The sequence below is a fragment of the Myotis lucifugus genome, unplaced genomic scaffold, assembly GCF_000147115.1.
Source record: "Myotis lucifugus unplaced genomic scaffold, Myoluc2.0 scaffold_44, whole genome shotgun sequence".
Classification (NCBI taxonomy): Eukaryota; Metazoa; Chordata; class Mammalia; order Chiroptera; family Vespertilionidae; genus Myotis; species Myotis lucifugus.
The window spans coordinates 4451568-4475096 of record NW_005871092.1 but is presented as its reverse complement, the minus strand read 5'-3'; the positions used below and the strand labels follow the sequence as shown (position 1 = coordinate 4475096).

The window sequence follows — 23529 nt, the reverse complement described above, 5'->3', positions numbered from 1 at the left end:
TCCATCCATGGGCACAGGTGGTTAGCATTTTTTATGAAGAGAACAGGCTTGCTTTTCAAGGACTCAAAGCTCCCAATTATATTCAAAAGATAGTGTGGACCCTGTAAGTGCCTATGAAGTCTTAAAGAAAAACACATTTTGCTTCATGACTAGGGGGAAAATGACCTCAGCTTGGGCAACTCGAAGCTCATCACAAATGAACTCATTCTGAACGCAATTCCCCGTTCCCTCGGACAGAAAGAAACCAAAGAAGATCACAAAGCCTGTTAGGGGTTTGAACACATCGTGAATTCAGGAAGGCGATGCTGACATTTGTTAGGGAAAAACCCAAGCTGTCTTTTTGCAACACGCGCGATACCTTTCTTTCAAAGGAGGCCATCGCCCATTTTCCGTGAAGTTTATTCCTAGTGGATCCCCCCTATAGGACTCTGCCTTATTTATAATCACATTTGAAATTTCACTCTGACGGAGTCATGTTCTTGCTCTTCCTGAAATATTCATGTTCTCTTTACATACTGGAATGGATGTGGGGAGAACCTTGTCAGACCTTTCGCATGTCTGAGGGCTGCTTTTGGCAGAGCAAATATTAAAACCGAAAGGATACAGGAGTGCTTACACAGGTCAGGGGAGAGGGGGTCACCATTAAATACGGTGCCAGGGCTCACGCTGCCGGCAAATTCTGGGGAGTCTGGGATTTGGGGAGGGTATGGAAAGATTTCTTGTAGCCAGTAATCAAAGTTGTGAAAAGTGGATATTGGGCAGGCTCAGCAAAAATATTTCTGGGTGTAAAAAAAAAAAAGAAAAAAAAAAGAAAAGAAAATTATGCGTAGAAAAACAGAGAAAGTGCTAAGTCAATTTCCTGCACAGCTGACGTTGAAACCCACCTTTACAATGAAAGCACTCAGGCGGGCTGACTATGTTCATTGTGCTGGGGTGGGAACCGGGCTGGTGTGCTGAAGATCCCTGGCTCTGATCCCTGCTTTTCTCTGCATTTGGATCCTCGGACATCACACAAGGGCAATTCGGTGACAAGAGATGTGTGACAAACAGCGCAGCCCATCAGAAGCCCCGTGACAGACTCATTATGCCCTCTCCCAAACCGTGACCCCTGACATGTCCACGGGGCAAGGAAGAAGGTCACTAGAGGCTATTTTGGTCAGTAGGTGAGAGGACCAGAAGGCAAATAAGCCCTCACCTTGCCCTACACAAACACAAATCTGGGCGAAGAAAACCTAGAAAAGGAAACCAACCCACATGCAAACAAGAATAAAAATATTTTTACACTCTTTGCACTCCGGCTGAACAGTGGTGAGAGGGAGGGAGGGTCATTCGGGGCCTGTCAGCGCAAAAGAATGATTCATGTGACCATTTTGTCTTAATTACTCAGCACGAGCCGCTGTTGCTGTTTATCAAGGACCCGCCGATACATCAGTGTCTTCTGAAGGAGAAAGTGATCGCCATCAGGATGGTGATGACCAGGATGACGGCCAGCACGACGACCAGGACGCGGTTCTGGATGATCCTAGGAGACAGCAAAGGAGAGAGAAACTCAGACGATCGGAGCACATTCCGACAAAGCTCATGCGAGATCAAGTTGGCTAATCAAACGATGGCTTCACAGGCTGGGGGCGGGGAGCCTGGAGTGAGAGTGTGTGTGTGTGTGTGTCCACACAGCTTTTTGGTTCTATAAAGGACCCACAAGGAAACGAACGACTCCACAGTGATTGTCACGCTGCACCTGGAGACATGCTTTCTGCAAAGCTACTGCGAACCAAATGGCTTCCGAGGTGCGGAGTGCCATGCGGCATCTGTAAGTGATCAAGGGCCCGTGAGAGCGTCACTTTTTAATTGAAAATGTGAGACAAGCCTCATTTTTTTTTTGGCAGTGTTTCCGGTGAAGGTAATAGACTCCCAGGAAACATATGTCAGTGAGGTACTTACCTGTACAAAAACACCTGGGGAAAAGTAAAAGCGAGACATAGGAAGAAAAGGACAGGATTAAGAAGCAAGTGTCAAGCTTGCAGCTCAGGCTGTGAAACCGTCACCTGTCACGGGGGCTCACGCTCTGTGACGCCAAGAGGAAACATTCCATTTGCTCCACAGCAAAAGGGGGTGAACATGAGAAAGAGCACCAAGTACCTCGGGGGTTTTGGTTGGTGGGCCCTCATCTCTGGGGACTCCAACCCTCTCTGCTCTGGCTTTGCCAAATGCTGATGGGGAACAGGGAACGGAGGGGAATCGGAGCGGAGGCACCGGCTCCAAGATGCCTGCAGAGAGCTTCCGATGAAGCTGTTTCATAATTTGCTACCTCATTCTGAGAAAAGAGGTCGAACATCAGAATGCTTTGTGGAGACTTTCAAAGGGAACTGAGGTCAAAGAGCCTCGCCCACGCTCACTCCCACAGAACCAGCCACACAAAAATAGAGACGGAGTGCTTGGCAGTCTAGCTGGCTGTCCGCACAGCAAAGGCACTATAGCAAACCCCATCTGTCCATCCTCCAAATAGGAAGCACAAAAAGGTCTGCTGTCTTCGTGTAGACACAGATCACTGGACTGGGCGTCCATCGGTGGGACTGGCCAGGCGCCCAGTTTAACAGAGACCCCCACCCTCCTCCTTCCCATCTTCCAGAAGAAATCTCTGAGGGAGGCCGCAGCCTTTTCTAGCTCTAGCTGGGTTTCTTTCTTGGAAGGATGACGACACCCCCGTGGTTTCAGTCGGATTCCTCCTTGCCCACCCCCTTCTTGCCCAAACCTAAATGGATGGATAGAGACCGTCACACCAGACAGGCCCACTCCCTTTTGCCCCCTGGAAGGACTAGCTCCCTCTCCTCCTGACAGGTTACAAAATGATCACATTTGCTGACACGTCTTCCGCAAAACTGCTTTAGTGCCTGTGTCCACTTTCCTGGAAGGAGATGAATGATCCGCTCGGTCCTCATTCATCACGTACGGCTCGGCTAAGATCTGTCTCGTTTATTTCTTCCCTTCCCCACTAGAAAGGCTGCGCCCCGACATTAATTCTTCTGCGATGACAGCTAATTCAGACTTCACAGGCCATGTTTACTCAGGAGGCAGGAAGATTCTCCACCCCCAAAATAAATAAGGACAGGACTTCACGGCTTGTTACAGTGGGGCTAATTGTGAACACTGATCGGTGCTAGTTGGTAGCTTGATTTAAGACCCAAATTGATCCCCCCCTTTTCTCTGGAAGGGGCAAGAGCCTTCGGAACAGTCCCTACACATCCTGTTTGCCCAAGTCACTGTCACAATCTCTCTTTACCATGGCCACCCGCACCAGACTTGCAAGGAAATCAGCAAAACTGAAACTCAGCAGTGAAACAGATTAAAAGCATGAAAACTCTTTAACATTCTACTGTAAGTACTATTCGGTAGCATGTCTCTTGGTTGACAACCATTTTATTTGTGGGTTGAGGGCCCCAAGGCATCCATGATGCTCATTTGTAAGGGATGAACTGTGGATGTTACTTGTTGAATCTGAGGCACGGTTAAGGAAACAAATGCACAGGAACCCTAAATTCTCAGCTCTTCTCCGGCCTTCCCTCATCTCAGGGCAAAGAGGAGTGCACTTCACCCTGTGACCTTCCCTAACAGCTTCTCTCAACAGACACCCCATCCCAAGACGGGTGACCTGGGTCACGGACCATCAGAAAGATCGAATTGCCCACTCCCTCCCCGGTGGGTCCACACTCACCTCTCCAGCCCCAGCGCATGGCACAGATACTGACACTGAACTGTCCAAAGGATGATAATGAATGGGCGCAGCCCTACAACTGCCATCCTTCCATTCAAGGGAGAATGAAGATCCGTGCAAATTTAATTTGCAGGAAAACCGCAGGGAGTCTCCGTAGAGAAGGCTGAAGTTAAAGTTGAAGTCCCCCAAAGATGGAATTTCATACCATCATGCATTCTCAGAGCACTGCTGGGTCTCCCCTGCGAAGCTAGGAGAAGGGTGGGCCATGGAAGTGAGGCGTGTGTGGGCGGTGGGAGAGGTCGGCAGGAGAGAGCATTTGCTTTCAAACCAAAGGCTGGCCAGGCCATCAACCCAGCTTTGGATCTCTAAAGTGTTGGGCAGACACAGCGCCTCTCAGGACCAGAAAAATGAGCGGCTGGGCCCTTAAGTAAACAGGACTGAGCCCATCTGGGGGTAGGGAGGACAAAGGCTGCCACTGCTGGGCCCCTTCTGGGAGGAAGCCTGACAAGCCAGGGGCTGCTGGCAGGTATTGCTGTGGGCAGAGAGGGAGGCAGAGTTTGGAGAGCATCTGAAAAACAGCCAGGAAGAGGGGTTCCCAGCGAGTGAGCCAGGGAAGAAACTTTGGGGAAGGCCAGGGTATCTTCCTTCTTAACTTTGGGGGCAGGGGCGGTGGGTGGGATTTCTGTTCTAGTAGGTATGCGGCAAGCAGCCTTAATCTCCCTTTTGAAAATGCAAAGTGTGTTTACCCAGTAAATAATTTAAGAAAGAATATACACTTGAAAGAAGACATCCATTGAACCAGCCAGGCTAAATTGCCTCCAGGCAAAAACTTGTGCATTTGCATGCTGCATTCTATTAAGTGAGCACACTGTGGCTTTAAAAGAATGCAGGGCCAAATTAAAAGGAATGTGGGCGCAAAAACATCAAGGATCCTCCAAGTTTACATTATGAATCACAGTGCTGTTGATACAAGATGAATTAACCATTTACTTTGAGGCTGAACTCACAAAGTACCATTGAAACTACGGATCCTGTGCAGGAACCCAGGGAGGGGCCCATCTTTCCATTGCCAGTCTCCTCCTCCTCTGGCAACGAGCAGCTGCGTGTGGCAGCCCCGTCACAGAAGACTGGTTAACGTGCAGTAGGCCAGCGAGGCACCTGGCACCGCGCTCTGCTCTTGCTCCAGGAGCCCTGGAATCCCACTGTAGCAGGCGTGACCAGCATTCACCAATATCCCCTTCTCTACTTCTAGGCACAGACTCCCTTACCCATCCCTTGATGTTCAGTGTGGCCATGTGACTTGTTTTAGTCAATGAAATGTGACCAAAGTGCTGGGTGTCAGCTCCAGTGTTTGGTCCCTTGCTGTTCTGACTTAGGAGGCTGTAGGCCACTACCCTTACCATAGAGATTTAGGATTTTCTGTTTCTCTGCAGGGTTCTCCAATAACAAGTGGACCTTCCAGGGTCTGAATCTCCTTTGTCTTTTACATTCCCAATGCCTAACACAGAACTTGGCATAGGTATTCTTAAACTTGCTGAATGCGTGAGTGGGAGTCTCCACCTCCGTGTGTTCCCTGAAGGTCCATGTGGTACTCTTCCTACTTTCCAAGTGTTGCTTGTAGACAAGCACAGCTTTGGGAGTGAGCTATGAGCCACCCTCCTATTCGGGATGCCAGCAGAGTCCAAACCCTTCACAAGCCTGCATTCATCAGTGGAGAGTGTGTGACACTCCACAGGTTCAGTGCCCGCCCTGGACATGCTTCTCCTGCCTGGCTGCCCAGGCCTGAATGATGATGCCCACCTCTGGGTTCTGACAGAACAGCAACAATGGGCAGGGCAATTAGCTGCCATAAGAGCAAAGGAACCTATACCCGAGTCTCTCAGGAAACTCCCCCAAAACAAGTGCCCTGGGAAAGGCTCTCCAAGGTCTAGATCCAATTCAATGTTAGTCAAAAGAAATAAAAACAGGAGTGAGAGAAAATGGTGCTTTGTTATCAGCCTCTAACACTGACTTTAATTTCAAAGCCGGGCACGTGGCGACCTCTGAGCTAGAGTTGTGTGGTTATTGTGCCACCTGATGATGCCCATCCAGGTTCTTATAGGGCCTGCATCTTTGGGAGGAATCCCCAGCCTCAGCCCAGAAACTCAAGGGGGCTTACCCCAGTCTATGATGCCACAGGTGGACATAGGACCCAGGCAGATCCAGCTACTTACAGCTCTCTATTCCTGCACAATCCTTTGTTTAGGAATTGGCATGCCCCAACCGTGCCAGATAGAGTCCTTTGAGGATTTTTTTTTCTAGAAAGTCAAGAAAAAGGTATTCTCTCTACTGGGATTGGCTGTGGAGAAAATGGACACTTAGAACTCAGGGCCATTCTTATCACTACGCAGGAGAGGAACCTGCTTGAAAGGATGCCAACACAGCAACACAGGACCCAGAGATGGAGAGAAAGAAACAGGTTCCTGAAGGCATCATTTGAGCCCTAGATCCTGCTGTGTGCCTGATACCAGAGGAGTCACTTTTAAACTTCCCAGCTGCAGGAGCCAGACGACCCAGCATTCCAAGCAAACCTGCTAAGCTTCACTCTATTAGACTGCCTTAAGTCACATGCTTGCTCCTGGTCCAAGAATTCGGTTGGGACTTCTTTCACTTTCAACCATACACATTGTCCTGAGTTGAATAGTGTCTCCCTCTAAATTCATGTCCACCTGGAACCTCAGAACGTGACCTTATTTGAAAATAGGGTCTTTGAAGATGTAGTTTATTAAAGACCTTGAGATAAAATCACCCTGCATGTAGGGTAGGCCCTAAATCTAATGACTGGAGTCCTTATAAGAAGAGAGGACAGAGGGACACAGAGCAGAAGGCCTGGTGGAGTCAGAAGCAGAGATTGGAGTGATGCTGCCACAAGCCAAGGAATGCCTGTGGCCATCAGAAGCTGAAAGAGGCAAGAAGGGCCCTTCCCTGGAGCCTTCGGAGGGAGTATGACCCTGCCCACTCCTAGATTTCAGACCTCAAGTTTCTGGAGCTGTGAGAGAAGACATTTCTGTTTTAGGCCACCTAGTTCATGGTACTTTGTTACTGCAGCCCCAGGACACAAATACACAGAGTTCTAGGATCCATACCAGCATATGGACCTATCTGTCTGTCTTGGCCTTCACAGGGACTGCTCTCCAGGTCTCCACCCACTTCCCTACTGCGGCATCTCACAATTAATGTAGATCTGTACAGAGGACAGGACAGTTCCAGCCTGGTTCTGCAAGAGCTTTGCAGGCAACTGTGGGCTCACAGTCTTCTGGAACTGTTGTTCTTTCATCTCAGAATGAGAATTTCCAATCCTGAGCAGAGCAGGCAGCTGCCCAAGGCCATGTGAGGTGAGGGAACTGAGGGGGTATGTTCTACAAGACTCCTGCCAGGAGTGGGGAACATCCTACAAGACTCCTGCCTCTAGGATAAGGCATTTAACATGGGAAGGAAATCAGATGTTAACTCTGGGCCAACTTATGAAGTCATCTCCACCATGAACAGCCTGCGTTAACTGACCTAGTTAGGAGTAGTCAGTTAGTTACCCAGGGGGCCTGAGGAAATAGGACACAGGAGAATTAAGATTTGACAGGTGGCAAAATGAGCATGCTCCTCAGCAAGGAAGCGAGGACACGGGAGCCAGTACCTGAGCCCCAGCAAACCCAGGTGAGGTCCCGAGTGAGGACAGAGTGGCTTTATCCCATTTCCAAATTTCTACGTAGTTGAAAAGGGATCGGCAAACTTTTTCTGTAAAGGACCAGGTTGTAAACGCATTAGTTTGCTAGGGCTGCCATCACAAAGTTCCACAGACTGGGTGGCTTACACGACAGAAATGTATTGTCTCACCATCTGGAAGCTGGAAGTCTGAGATGGAGGCTGGCAGACGGGCTCTCCTGAGGGTGCAGGGGTATCTGTCCCAGGCCTCTCTCCTAGCGCCTGCTGGTTGCTGGACATCTCTGAGGTTGCTTGGCTGTAGAAGCATCACCCCTATCTTTGCTTTCATCCTCAGATGGCATTCTCCCTGTGTGCGCACCTATGTCCAAATTTCCTCTTCCAATAAGGACACTGGTCTTATTGGGTTAGGGGACCACTCACTGCAGTTTGCCTCATCTTAACTAATTGTATCTGCAAAGACCCTCTTTCCAAATAAGGTCCCATTCTGAGCACTGGGGGTTAGGACTTCAACATACAATTTGAAGAGGAGAAAACACAATTCAACCCAAAACATGAAGCCTGTTTTAGGCTTTTTGGAAGCTACCGTCCTGTTGCAACTGCTCAACTTTGCCTTGTGCAAAAGTGGCTGTGGACAATGTCAATGAGTGTGACTGCGTTCTAATAAAACTTTATTGACAGATAATGGGATTCGAATTTCATATAATTTTTATATGTCAACAAATATTCTTCTTTTGATTTTTTCCCCAACCATTTCAAAACGTAAAAGCCATTCTTATCCTGCTGGCCATACAAAAGCAGGTGGTGAGCTAGACTGGGCCTGCTACCTGTGGTTTGCCCAGTCCTGGTCTAAAAGCTCAAAGCTCTCCGAGGCCGGCCCTCCTGCGCCGGAGGATGTGTGGTCCTCGGACCGCGCACAAACGGCCATGGCAGGTCTGGCCACGTCCCTCTGATGAAAGAAGGAAACCCGAGTCCCTGCCCTGTGGGAGCTTATGGTGCCACAATGAGCAATCAACTACAGAAGCCTGACAACAAAGGCATAATGAGAGCAATGCCAGGCCAGGACAGTTTGCTGTGTGACCACAATCCTGGCTTTGCCTGGGATCACCTGGAACAAGTCACTCCATGTCACTTGCCTTTCAGTTTCTTCCCAAGTACAACCAGCCAGCTCACCACCCATCCCAGGGAGGAGAGGATTAGCTCATTTAAGTTTATAAAGCACTTTGTAATCAGAAATCCCCGGCCAGCCGTGCAGTTGGCAAATAATTCTGTGAAAGGAGATGGCATCTCGGGACGGGTGAGAGGCAGGAGGATAGTTGACAGAGGCCAAGCAGCTGCCTGGGAAACTTCTTGAGGAACATTGTGAGGCTGGTGGGGTGGGGAAGGTGCAGAGCCTGGAAGGGCTGCCTCCTGAAGCCCCCCAGGCTTGTGTACCCACAGGCCTGTGTCTATGTGGGCCTCATGGGAACACTCACCCCAGCAGGACTAAACGTTCTCTCTGAGGTGGTGGCATAAACATCAAAATCACATCCTTTCCCAATGATAACTAAGTTACACTGCACTCTATGTTGCCAAGCAGGTACCTGGAATTTCAGCCTGGGCACCATGGCCACTGCCATTCTCCAACATGGACTCGCCGATGGCAGGGGACCTGGAGAGTGGCTTTGCTGGCCACCGGGCTTTCAGATAGGATCAAGGCAGCTCACTTCAATCAAAGGGGCTTGGAAAGAACTTGAAGAGAATGAAATGATGCTCTGGAAACACAGGTATACCTAATCCCTGACAGGCTTACTCAGGTGGAAGAAAAGGTCTCCATGCGCTGGTCTGGGTTGTTCATTTTAGGGTTGAGGGCCCTGAGGTGCAGGGAGGTGCCCAAGGTCAACCATGTGGGGCACAGCCAGGTCTTCAGACCCCCAGGCCCCTTCTTTCACTGTTGTTCTCATTCTTGTCTGAGGGGCCAGTGCCACGAGGGCAACCACACAATTCAAACTGCGCCTGCTGCTAATAGGGACTGTTCAACAACATCCAGGAACACAACTCAAAACCTAGCTGTGGTCCCCACCTGTTACTGAGCCCAACCCAGTCCCACTTCTCTGTGAAATGAAGGGGCGCTTGGATGATTGAGAGCACTGGTTCCCAGACTCCAGGCTGAGGCCGAAGCAAGAGGGGAAGCACACCAGAGAAGACTGCCTCCTTGAAAACAAGGTTACTTTGCTTAAAGGGCTTCCTTTTCTCTGAGACTGTGTCCTTTCTCCTGTTTCAGTGGTGACGGGTCCTTTAGTTTATGGAGTGATGCTGGAGTGGATGGCAGGCGTTTTCCCTAATGTCCTTACATAGACATCGGAAATCTACATTCTCCTTGGAAATTACTTGTACGTGGCAAAATAAAAAGTGGACAATCCTCTATTTAAAGTCCCAATCCAAGACATGGCAAGATTCGTGAACCTCGGAGCTAGAACCTCCCACCCAGCTCTACTGTCTGGTGACTCCTTACTCTACAGTGTGGGGCCATGGTGATGGCAACAATGATGATGGTGATGCCAGTGACGACAGCCACAGCAGCAGCTCCTATGAACTGGCCATTTACTCTGGGTTAGGTGCTGTCCTGGCATTTTCTGCACTTTTTTGAAACCTCCCAGCAATCCTACGAGGTGGGTACTATTATCATCCCTGTTTTTACAGAGAAGTCACTGGGAGCCCCAAGCCCCTGGCCAGTCTTATCTTGCGCCCCTAGAGGACACACATCATCAGGTGGTTATTCATCTGTGCGTCTCATGTTCTCCAGCAGACGCTCCTTGGTTGTTCGAGGGGCGAGTCTTTGATATCCCCCTCTTTAGAGTCCTCTCCGCAGACCCAGTGACGGGGAATGCAAGTTGAAAGTCACAACACGAACTCACCAGAGTCAACTCTTCTTAGTGCCCAGGGTAAATGTACCACGCATCACTAAGATAACATTCAATTTTTCGGAAGCATATTTCACCAGCTCTCATCAGGCACAATGGCTGCGTCCTTTCTGGCTCTTTCTTAGGTAAATGCAGGATCACTTGACCCCTCATTAGATTTGGGGACAGAGAGAATGGCAATCAGCCTCTGGGGGCAGCTCACCAGTGACTCCACTGCTTAGTGACCTCGTCCCACACAATTTTTCAATTATGTCTACATCACCTGTCATACAGGCGAGAGGGTCCACCATAGAAAGATTCCAGGTCTGCTCAAGATTAATTTAATGCATCTGTAGGAACAGAGTGCTAGATGGAAAAGAAAACCAGGTGGGAGAACCAGCTAGACTCAGTGTGACCTTGAGAAAGGTCTCCGTTTTGAGTTCAGACATCCACAGAAAGTAATAAAGGAATCGCTCCCAAGTATTACACGGATGGGTGTGGACAGCGATATGTAACTTCTAGACTGTCTTAAAAAGGCAGGGTGTCCTTTTCTGGTCTTGAATGTTTACTGCATCTGTGATGTCATTTACTCTCCAAAATGATCCTGATTTATTAGGACCCAGATTTGGTGGCTCAGGACCACCAAGGGAGAAGGCCACGCCCACTCCAGATGAAGTTCTCAGCAGGCAGGCCATCGCTGGCGCTGGAGTGCATGCTGGAAAGACCCCTTCCTGACCCCTAGTTTTAGGTGCTTCTCACCCCTCTACCTCCTTCTGGGTGCCCGGAGGGAGGGTCCTCACCCCCACTGAGTCCTGCCCCTGTATTATAAAGCAACCCTACCATCCCCTTGAATCAGGTACCCCCAGTTCTTCCCTGGCTGAGGGCCGCTCAGTCTCTTGACTTTCCAGAGAAGCTGTGAATATATTTGGGCAGGAGCTGTTTAGCCACCTTCATTTCGGAGCCAAACTGCCTGGATTTGAATGCAGGATCTGCCGCACACCAGTCGTGCAACCTTAAGCAAGTTACTTCATACTTCTCTGAGATTATGTCCTTTTAACTCCTTTAAGGTGAAAAAAATGTTCTTTATTTTGTGATGTGATGGTGATCGTAGATGGCAGTGGTTTTCCCCAATGTCCTTACTTGGACATTGGAAATGGACTCTCTCCTTGGAAATTACTCTCTTACGTGGCAACATAAAAAGTGAACACTCCTCCTTTAGTCCTCTATTTACGAAAGAAATGCAAAAGTACCAACACCAGGGATCTGAGAGTTCCAAAGAACCAATGCTTCGGTTCCCACACCAGACACATGAGGCGAATAACAGCAGTGCCTCGGCCAATGAATTACATGAATAAATAACTGAGAAAGTTCAACATGAAGTGCTTAGATCATCAGTGCTCGGTAACAGCAACTGCTCAGTATAATACTTATTATCACTCCACTCCTGTGATTCCTCACTGCTTTCCCTACAATGAGCTCTGAAACGACTCCTTGCTTGGCCACCCCCAAACCCCTAGACAGGCGGCTGCTGCGGGTGCCCTGGCCGGAATGCCTGCAGAGTCCTCTGATCCCCCAGGACACATCCCGGTGCTGTTCCCGAGTAGCTGGCCTTGTGGGGTCCCTACTGAGCCACTCTCCTGGGAGCCCCATTTTCTGCAGCTACTCAGGTACTCAGGTATCCAGGAAGGAGAGGCTGCCCTCTGGCCATGCTAGTTTCCCTCTTCTGGTTGTGGTCACATTGGTGCAGACACGACTGCCTAGGCTTTTGTGATGGGATTTCACACTATTTCCCTGCAAGATCTGACATGAGACACTTATCTCCTAATAGTCATAGATTTACGCCTTTTTCCTTCCCTCATGTCAGGGGGAATAAAACACTTTGCCAGAGGTTGACCAGCCATCCGCCTCTCCGTAACTCTTGAGGGATGTGGTGACACGTTCCGGTCATCCCATCAGAACTCCTCTCTCTCTCTTGTCTTCAGTCTGTGACCTCTGACTAATTATTAAGGAAGAATGGAAAGGAAGCGGGTGGGTGGGTGAGTGCATCTCTGCCCTGCTTTACCTGGGATTCCCTCGGAGACCGAACAGCCCAGACCTCCTGACCCTGCAGAAGTCTGAAGTTTGGCTTTGGTGTGAGCACCAATAACCAGGGTCCACATTGAGTGCATCCAACTTAGCCCCTAACTGATTCCTAACCACAGGGGGTCAAAGAGCAGGGAGAGGTCAACAGAAGCCACACACCAGCTGGTGTGTGCCTTTCGGGCCTCTCACAGGGTGATGAAAAGCCCAGGCGGAGGTCAGGGCTGTATGCACACTGGCACATCTGCAGGCCCCTTGACCTTCACGGCCCGGCTGGCGACTCTCAAGGAGGATGGAATGCGTCTTGCGTGCAAAGCCTTCTAAGCCAGGAGGTCTGGGATGGGAACCTGAGGAGTCTCCATTGGAGGGTGAGTGGCAAAGAGACATTTGCAGGATTGCCTCTACTCCTAATCTGTTGAGTGATCTTGTGACAAACAAGTAAATGTGCCTCAGTTTCCCCATCTCAAAAATGGGAGTAAATATATGTGACCCAAGCACCCTTGAGAATGGACTCTGAGGACCATGTCTGAGGACTAGAGAAAAATAAAGACAATAAATTGCCAAGGAGAAGAGTGGCCTTTGAATGCTTTCTCGGGTCCTTTAGTTAGCTGCAAAAAATAGAAAAACCAATCCTAATTTAGGAGGGATCTTGATGGGAACTGAGCCAGAAGACAAAGAAGGAGCCACGTTTCTCTCTGTCATTCTTTGGAGGTACTGGCCTCAAGCTACCTGCTTTTAATTTTCACAAGTGGATGGTGAATTCCAACCCCTAACTGGCTACCAGGTAACATGTGGGCACCTAATTACAATCGGAGGTGGTGCCACTCCGGGTCCTTGCCGGAGGTGACAACCTCAAAGTCCCCTGCTGAACACTCATTAGAAATCCAGCTGAGAAACCGTATTGATCAAGGAGTCTAAGAACGAGGTCCATCTCTCCTGGAGACACTGGTCTCCCCCTTGGAGCAGCAGAACCCCGAATCTGCCCTGTGGTTTAGGTTCACGCATGCGCTCTCAGCAGTGCTGGCCACCAGCTGACGGGGGGGTTGCGGGGAGGAGAGAAGGGGGGACATGGCACGGGACAGGAAGGGACAGGTGGATGGGATGCTCTTGAACAGGCTGTTCATTACCCTGCCAGGCGGGTGTCCCTGTCACCACGTCCCGCAGGAAGGCGATCTCTCCAATCGGGTAGGGGACAGAGCTGTGTTATTATCCCCTGGATATTGACTCCTGTAACTTTCACATTTCCCTCTTCACATGGCTGCCAGAAATCCGGGAGAGCACCTGTGGCCCCCCCTCACCAGTGGGCAGGCTGGTCCTCAGCTTGAGCACGAACCTTACTCCAGGCTTCGTTTCATAGATGGGAAATCTATTGTTTTGTATATATTTTGGTCAATTGCTATAGATCCTTTTGGGACCAAGACAGGCTGATACACAGGCCTGGAAGAATTAAGAAAACAGAAAGAATCCACATCCTCATGGCGAGGCTACTTTAATGATTCTGGCTTTATTTTCCCTCCTATCCCCCAACAAGTCCATACTATGTGCTACTTGGAAAGGCGTTTGCACGTTTACCCAAACAACAGGGTATTTCCCTTTTTCTCTCCAGTCTCCTTTCATGGCCAGCATGGGGTGATTTCCAGAATGAACCCAGACTTGGCACTGGGGGCCCCGGGGGTCCTCCCCTAGCTAAGTGCTGTGAGTTGTGGGTCCCCTTTGTTTGGGAGATTTACAGCAATTGTCTTAACAACATGGACCTCTTTTGTGAAAGCTGAAGGCGTTCCCAGCAAATGTTGGCTGCAGATACGCAGCCGAAATGTTACCGCGGTCACGGCCCTTCCTTGAACAACCTAAAGCATATTTCTCTCTGTCTACATTTGGTTTCTTAGATGCCTGAAAGCCGGGAAAACAATCATAGCTGAGGCCATTTCTGAGATGGCACTAAAAGAACCTACTCGGAGACAGATAAAAATAATGAGAATCCTTCTGTCAGGAAAGATTTAGAAAATATCACTGGCATTATTAAAATTTAATTTTTTACTTGGCTTTCTGGTTCCCCTTTCCCGTGATAATGAGCAGCCCTGCACACCTCCGCCTTGCTAGTACTTGTTTTGTGCAATAAATTCAGCTTTCCAGTCTGAAGACATTTCAGACAACAGCTTTGACTGCTATAGGCTTATTTTTCACCCTGTGCTGTGCTTTGAGTCTTCCTATAAAAACCAGTTCATGAGATAATTTTCCACAAGGCCAGTGAAACTAACAAAAATCAATTTTGCCCAACTGGTTCAGAGAAATCCTGGGAATAGCCAAAGCAGAACGGCAAAAACAAACAAACAAACAAAACCAAAAAAAAGGGGGGGGGGAGAAAAAAGAAGAATCAATGTATTCACTAATGGTTTACTTGATAGAGAACTATCAAATTAGCTGACAGGAGAGGCTGGGCGGTAGGGTAGGAATTTTCCCTTCAGCTTGAACAGACACCTTTATTTAAAACATTTTTTTAAAATTGATTTTTATAGAGGAAAGGACGGGGGGTGGGGGGAGAGAGAGAGAGAGAGAGAGAGAGAGAGAGAGACAGACATTGATTGGTTGCCTCCCGTATGCACCCTGACCAGGGACTGAACCTGCAACCTGGGCATGTGCCCTGACCAGGATCAAACTGGCGACCTTTTGGTGCATGTGACAATGCTCCAACCAACTGAGCCAAACTGGCCAGGGCTGAACAGACACCTTTTGAGGGTCTAGGAAAAAGCTTTCTTCCCAGTGGCTGAAGATACTCCAGTGGAGTCCTTCTGATTTGCCCAGCCCTGGGTGACCACAAGGCCGACTTGGGGCCTGACAGATGGTGGTCTCTGCTGAAGTCCCGTCCAGACCCTCTGTATGCCGGAGGAGCCGGTTTGCTCCAAGGCCCCGGGATCAGCGCATTCAGACACCTCAGGTTCTTGATACATCATCGTTGCACCTCCACCCTGACACCAATCCCATCGGACCCCTATTTTGGCTTCCGGCCAATGGAAGCAGGATTGCAAAGGGGCATCTCTTTTATAACCTTGGAAACAAGAGCAGAGCATGGTGACACGCAGAACACGTTCTCCAAAACACACGCCTTAACTCCCACCTCTATTTCACTAGTTCAAGACACGAGTGGATGTGTCTAAAGACAAATGACAAGACTCTGCACAGAAAAAAAAAACTTGAAGGAAATGTAGCCACGTGTTAACAGTGTTTGTGTTTGAGTGGTGGGTGTTTTTTTCTTTCCATGTTTATGCATTTGTTCATTTTCTTGAATTGTACATCTTATATATATAATTATTATTTAAAATAATGCTGAACTCAGAATTGAGTAAATTGGAAAAAGAAACATAGTTTTTTTATTCACAATGCTAAACGAAAGTAAGAGGGAATGTGTGAGAGAAAAAATGGTAAAATTTATTTTTTATCTACTTTTGTGCCTTGAGTATTTCATGCAAATTTTGTTATTTAATCATCGTAACAAATCTATGACAAAGGAATCAGTGCGCCCATTTTCCAGAGGGGGAAACTGAGGCTTAGGGAGGTTAATTTGCCTAGGACCTAGTTAGTCATTGGAAAAGCTGATATTTAAAATTAGACCCTAATTGAAAGACTACGTGCTGTACGTGGTGGGAAGAGTAATGGCTGGTATCCTGGTGCATCTTACATTCTAGTTTACTTGGCATTTATGAATAAAACCAGGGATAATAACATATTTCCCCTCCACCTTACAGGTTCTTGTGATGTTCAAGTGAGATCATCATGTAAAAATAGAAAATGAAAACTTCTGCTTAAGGAATATGATAATATAATATTTTTATATGACATTAGTGAGTTGAGGGTTGCCACAAATGCCATTCAGATACTAATAATTTTCAAAGAAAAAATACACCAAAATAGAATCAATGCTAAAACTATATGGGAAAAAATTTGTTCTTGAGGATTCAGAGGCGTAAGAAGGTCTTGTCCTATCCTCGCCATTAAACCACCGATTTTTTTAACCATAATATCTATAATATATTAGTTATAAAGCAAAGGTTGTAAGTAGCAAGTACACTCTGACCCAATTTTGCCAAAAGAAAAATACATATATAAACTTAAAACAAAAATCGGAAACATAGACATAGAAATGATAGTAATAACTGTGTTTAGGTGTGGGATCATGGCGATTTTTAAAAAATCTTCTACGAGTCATTGCATTTTCCAGATTTTTTTTTTTGGTAATAAATATGCACCATTTTTACCATCAGAGAAAAGCAATTCAGCCTCTACCCTCCTATACACAAACATCTTCTTCTTCCTTGGGTAAGAGTGAAAAATAAACTCTGAGCTTTGTGGTAGTTTGACTTCTGGTGAAATAACTGTTTATTTGAAATGCATTCCGATCTACACAAGTTGGGCTCAGTCTGTCGAGGGCCTTTGTCACCTTCAACTTGACAGAAAATCATCAGAAGTCAAGGAACAGGTGGCTACACGGTGCACTCGGAGAAAACAAACAACAATATGTGGGACTGCCAAGAAGTTGGAAGGACAGTGGTGCCTGGTCCGATTTCTGCCTTGACCGATCGCTTGCACGGTGGCCTCAGAAGGGGACCCCTGCCTCCTCAGGAGCTCATGAGCAGTAGCTTAGCAGGAAAGTGCCACTGGTTTGGAAACACAAGGCCCTGTCCGATTTCCAGCAGTGCCACCAAGGAAGCTATTTTTAAGCATCTAATTGCATTTGTAGCATCTGGCATTCTGCACGCTCCAGTTTTATGACTTAATGTGGTACATGTTCCGCAAGACAAACAAGCAAAAGAGAGATTAAATGTGGGATGTTGGAGTCACTTCGGGTAGTCCCTGTACAGAAATATTACAGTGTGCCCTAGAGATTATTCCAGGGCCACGTACAGAATGTATAGAATTCCAATGTATAGAATCTCGTACTGGGGACGACTTGGCAGCTGCAGAGAAGAGGAACTGAACTTTATTTCTTAGGCCAGTGCACAGCCTCAGATGCTAACGTGCATTGTTAGGAAATGCCAACGTTTCAACTTAAATCATACAGCCCAGAACATCGACACTCTGCCTTTCAGCAAATCACAAACAGCACAAATCTGGGTTTCCAGTACTAATTGGGGAGGGTTTCTAATTTGCTCATGCTATCTGCCTCATGTCGAGCTAATCTTCCTCCGGTTGCCTCCTAACGCTGTCTGAAATAAGCCGCTTACTCCTGGTCTGTCCACAGCACTTTATATCAAATAACACGGCTTCCACCACACAGCCGCAGCCCGGGGCAGCCGTGCGGCCCGCGCTGGGCCATCGCTGAGCTGTGGCAGTGACGGCAGGTGCCTCGACAGACTGAAGGAGGCAGGAACGAGGGTGCAGCGAGGCTTCTGAATGGGTTGGAATGATGACATGCGTGCGAACAGCACTAATTAACAACCGAAAGCATCATCTGATCACTGTTTTGAAAAGACTGAGACAGATCATTTTGCTTTCTCAGACAGGCAGGTAAAATATTTCAGGGTGTTCACCACCAGCCTATGTAATTATTACTAACAACATCCAAACTCGCTGCAAGAAAACTTTTTTTCTTTTCTAAGTACAGCATCCCCCTCCCGCCCTTTGGAAAGGCTCCTGGAAGCATTAGTGACACAGCCATGAGGCTGGAGGCTGGATTGATGTGGCGGGCAGTGCCCTTTCAGGAGATCACAGCCCTGTCTTGACTCAGTTTTATGCCTTCGATTTTAAAAAAAATATTCGAGAAGAAAATTTTTTTAAATCCTGACCCAAGGATATTTTTTCCCATTGATTTTTAGAGTGGGTGGAAGGGAGGAAGGAAGAGAGGGAGGGAGGGAGGGAGGGAGAGAGAGAGAGAGAGAGAGAGAGAGAGAGAGAGAGAGAGAGAGAGAAACATTGATATGAGAGAGACACATAGGTTGCCTCCCTCACGCACTCCAAGTAGGGCCAGAATGAACCTGCAACCCAGGTACGTGCCCTTGATCAAACCCACAACCCTTCGGTGTGAGGGCCAATGCTCTAACCACTGAGCACACTGGCCAGGGCGGGAAGGAAATGTTTTTATTTGTATTAAGCAGAATAGCCTGGAATTCTAATGCTTGTAAAACATGTTGCCAGTGCACATGTGTGTGAGAGCCCCAACACACAAAAGCAATGTGGGGCTGTGGTGCACAGTGGGGGGTGGAGCATGGCGGCTGAGGCTACAGCCAGGCTCTGGCCTCAGGTGGGCTTGGCTGTGTGACCTGAGGCAGAACACTGTCTGCTTTTCGGCCCCCATTTCCTTATCTGCAAAGTGTCGGGAGTGGACGTTTGCAAGCATGGGGATTTCAAGGACGCCTTTTTGCCACTAAGAAGTCTGTTTTCTAATGGAAAGGTTCTTGTTCTTTTTCTTACACGAGTGTCTATTCTAACCAAGCAAACCCTTTCTGTTTCTTTGCAACACAGCGTATTTGAAAACATTTCACTCACATTTCAGAGGTTACCGAAGGGGGAAAAAGTTATATTGTTTAATCCTACTTTATAGGAGTTGCTTTTTCATTAGAGAACAGACCCAATGATCGGTAAGTTATACGTACCCAAAGTCGGGGGAGGGGGAGGAGGTGAAGGAAAATAGGCCGCCTTCAAGCGCCTTGTGGAAATGTATAAAACAAGCAGCGAGATAGTCCTTTGCCAAACACTGTCATAAATTTTTTATTTGGCAGCTAACATTCTCACTAGTTTTCTTGGCAGCAATTGGGACCTTTAGCAAGAAAGGTGCAGGAGAAAAATACCTTGTTTAGAGATGTTTTCAACAGTTTCTGGGATTTTTTTCAGAACTTCTGCCTGCAGCACATTTTTACAACTCCAGTCTCCAATCACCTGATGAGTGGGTGGTGGGGTTTAAACTTCTTTCTTTTTTTTTTTTTTTTTTAAAAAATAAAAGAATATATACAGAGAAAGCGAACAAGCAGTGCTACCCCCTCTGGCCTTCCACTGAGCCCATCCTTCTCATGGTTGTGGTAGGTATTTCTGATCTCCATGCTTAGTCTTCTCTGTCAAGACAAAAAACTGAAAATAATATCAGAATGTACCTTTTGTTGGGCCTGTAGGATCTGTATTGTATTCCCAGATGACAGAGAAAAATGAAAGTGAAACAAGCCAATGACTAGGCCCTTTTTCTTCGACAGGTCTGCCCCAAACAGGCCCACCTGGCTTCCTAGAGGGTTTCCTCTTTATGTGCATAGTGACTTAATGGGCAAAGAGCTGCCCTGGACTTGAAGCGGATATGAGCGTGCGGGGATGCGACTTTGGCAGTCAAACTGTCCATGGTGGAAGGAGTGGAATGAAAGCTTCTGGAGCTGGTCACTACCCATCTCAGGGAGCCTCGGGCACTGAAAGCTCTTTGAGGAGGAGGGCTTGGAATTCTGGGAAATAAGGGGTCAAAATGCACAAGGAGTCCAAGATGAGATCTTTCATGACAATCACACCCTAAAGATTTTATAGAAACTTTGTATAGACGAGCAAAATCCCTCCACCAGGAGTCCTCCAGCTATGAGCAAAGAGGCTGGCAAATTTACTCCCTCCACAACAAGTATAAACGTGAGCAACCGTTAAAACAACCTTTTCAGGGCTCTGAATAATGAACGAAGTCAAAAAATCAAACAAACAAAACAACAAAAAACCCCCACCACAAACTGAGAAGTGTTTATTCTTAGAAAGCTGGCAGAACTTCAGGTAAGAACATCCCCACCGTGCCCCCTAGCTTAGTTGGCTAGAATGATGGTGTTACCAGGGCAGGGCTGCCAGAGAAGGCTGACTTGATTTAGAAGCAGAGGGCAAAACCCAGGCCCAGTATCACTGTCAGTAAAAGTAGCAAACTTGGTATGGAAATGGATGTTCTGCTAGCCCAAGGTTGCAGTACCAGCTGGGGCGAGTGACAGACCTAAGAACAATGTGATGTGGAGATACTGGAAATGAGAGAGCCATAGTTGTGCCAGGGGAGTCTGTGTACATCTCCTATCGATTCAAAGTATGTGCATGTACTGGGAAGACCTGAGAGGCCCCAGTGAAAAGTCAAAGCCAAGGGAGGCCTGAGAACTGGCTGAACTTGGAATGTGCTCCTCAACACACATACAAATCACTTGACAGGGGATGGAAGCCTTATGGGTCGGAGGTTTTTTGGTACAACTTCTGCTCAACCATTGGCTGGCCACTAAGTTATTATGCACATAAAGGGGAAACCCTCTAAGAAGACAGGCTCATAAAATAAAAATAAGAGTAAAAAAAAAAAAACCTGCAGGGGAGATAGATCCTGTATATTATGTTTAGAAAGACAACTTAAAAATATCAGAGCCTGAGTTGTTATACTATGTTATACTATACCATCTAAAATGTCTAGTTTTCCAACAAATAAATTATGATATGTCAAAAAGAAAAAAAATAAGATAAAGTGCAAAAGTATAATCTATAATAGGGAAAGAAAAACAGTCAGTAGAATCTGATTTTGTGTGGTTCTGATGCAGGATTTAGCAAAGACTTCAAAGTAGCTATTATAAATATATTGAAAGAGTTTAAGAAAACTATGCTTAAAGAATGAAAAGAAATTATCATGATGATATCTCAACAAATAAAGAACCACAATAGAGAAAGAGGAACTAGAAAAATTATAAAAGTTGAAAGCTACAATGGATGAAATAAAGAGCAATCAGTGAACTTGACCATACATCCAACAAGATAAAAAAAAATCATGTAAATGTTACTGGACTAACTACTCCAATGGTCAGACTGGATAAAAGAAATCCAACTTTATGCTGTCTACAGAAGCCATACTTTAGATTCAAAAGCACAAGTAGGTGGAAAGTTAAAAGATAGAAATACATAAACCATGAAAACAGTGACCATAAGCGAGCCTGGATGTCTATACTAATAGCAGACAAATAAACTTTAGGCCAAGAAATATTCCCCAAGACAAAGAGGGATATTTCAGAAACATAAAAGGGTCAATGCATCAGGAAGATATGGCATATATATATATATATATATATATATATATATATACACTTTGCAACCAAATCCTGAAATACATTAAGGCAAAATTGACAGATGAAAGGGGAAATAAAAAAGTTCAATAATTATATTTGGAGATTTCAATACTGCACATTAAAAAATCTGATAGAACTAGAAGCCTGGTGCACACATTTATGCACAGTTGGGGACCGGCCAGCCCACCCCAATGGGGGCCGATCAGGGCCAGGCCAGTGTGGGGGAGGAGATGTGGGAGGTTGGCCAGTCCCACCCCCATGGGGGGGGGGTCTAATCAGGGATGGGGCCAGCTGGAGGAAGGGGATGCAGGAAGTTTGGGGGACTGATGAGGGCCTGGATCGGCTGGTTGGCCACCGCAGTGCACGTCATAGTGACTGGTTGTTCCAGTTGTTCCGCCGTCTGGTCGCTGGGCTTTTATATATATAGATAACTGGACAGAAAATCAATAAAGATATAGAAGATGTCAACACTATCAGCCACTTGACCTAATTATAGGACACTGTACCTAACGACAGAAGAATCCACATTCTTTTCAAAAGTATGTGGAATATTCCTCAGCATAGAGCATATGTGGGCCATAAAACAAGTCTCAGTAAGTTAAAAAGACCTGAAATCGTAAAAGGTATATTCTCCAATCACAACAGGAGTACTTTAGAAATCAATAACAAAAAAAAGTAATTTGGGAAATCCCCAAGTATTAGAAAATTAAGTAAAACACTTATAATGAACCCATGAGTCAAACAAGAAATTATAATGGAAATTAGAGGTTTTGAAATGAATGAAAAAGAAACAACTATCAATGTTTGTGGGATGAAACTAAAGCAAAACTTAGAGGGAAATTTATTTGCTTAATTAGAAAAACAGAAAACTTCCAATTCAATAATCTAAGCTGCCACATTAAGAAATTAGAGAAAGTAAATTAAACCCAACACAAGCAGAAAAAAGGAGTAAGGGTTAGATCAGAAATCAATCAGAGAGGAAACAGAAAACAATGGCGAAAACCAATGAAACCAAAAGTTGGCTTCTGAAAAGATCAACAAAACTGATAAACTGTTAGCTAGAATGACTAAGAAAAAAGAAAGAAGACAAAATTGCCAACATAAAGAATGAAAAAGGAACATGGAAATGAAAACAATTATAAGAAAATATTCTGAACAATTTTATGCCAAAAAATTAGACAATTTAGGTAAAATGGACAAATCCCTAGAAATACATGCATTTTATAATACATTCTATCACATACAGCAAGCATGTCAAACTCGCGGCCCATGGGCCGCAAGTGGCCCACAACAAATATTTTTGCGGCCCAGCCAATATAACAGTATGTAAGAAACATTTTAATAAAAATTTTGTTACTTAATTTTTACAATATCCTGTTATACATAATTATTAATAACGAATGACAACATTTGCTAATGACTGATTACTATAATCGTGTTGCATTCATTTCCCTTAAATGCCTAACGCGCAGGCGCACAATTTCTCTCCACTAATACTAGCAGCAAATATTTTAGCAGCCTACTGCCGCATCATTAGTCTTGTACTGACTTGTTTGGTGTGCGCAACAGGAAGTATTTCGCTTTTGGAGAACAAGAAAAATAGGTTTATTTGCATTACACTTATTAATTTGTGCAGCTATTCAGTGTCTGGTAAGTTAATGATCAAGAAAAAATATTAATTTTATTAAAATGTTCTGTTATTTTATGTTAACAATTACTCATTTATTTTAGCCCTTTGTATTCAGAATGTCTCTATCGAAATAAACCTGGTTCTATGAAAACTGAAGCTTTGTTTTTTTGTGGCCCACATAAACTTAAACTTTGTTTATTTGGCCTGTGTTAGCCTTTGAGTTTGACATGCTTGACATACAGCAAGCCTCACTTAACATCATTGATAGGTTCTATGATTTTAAATGAAATCAAATATAATGAAATTAATTTTACTATAGGCTAATTGATATAATCAAGAGTTAAATTCTTATGGCATCACATCAATGTTATAATGAAACAACGCTGAACAAACCTACTATATGTAAACAAAAAATAATACTGATCCTACACAAACTCTTAGACAATAAAGAAGAGAATACCTCCCAACTTATCCTGTGAGGCCAGCATTACTCTGATA

General features: G+C 46.0%; 1 protein-coding gene across 2 annotated transcripts in view; it reads right to left on the bottom strand.

Moving 5' to 3' along the window:
* Positions 1–1255: 1255 nt before the first annotated feature.
* Positions 1256–23529, bottom strand: part of VTI1A (vesicle transport through interaction with t-SNAREs 1A) — a 306175-nt gene continuing 283901 nt past the window's right edge. For both annotated transcript variants that reach the window (XM_006088135.3, XM_023753364.1), the window contains exon 8: positions 1256–1522. In XM_006088135.3, coding sequence (XP_006088197.1) covers positions 1429–1522 — 94 coding nt within the window. In that variant the 3' untranslated portion in view covers positions 1256–1428. The remainder of the gene's footprint in view (positions 1523–23529) is intronic.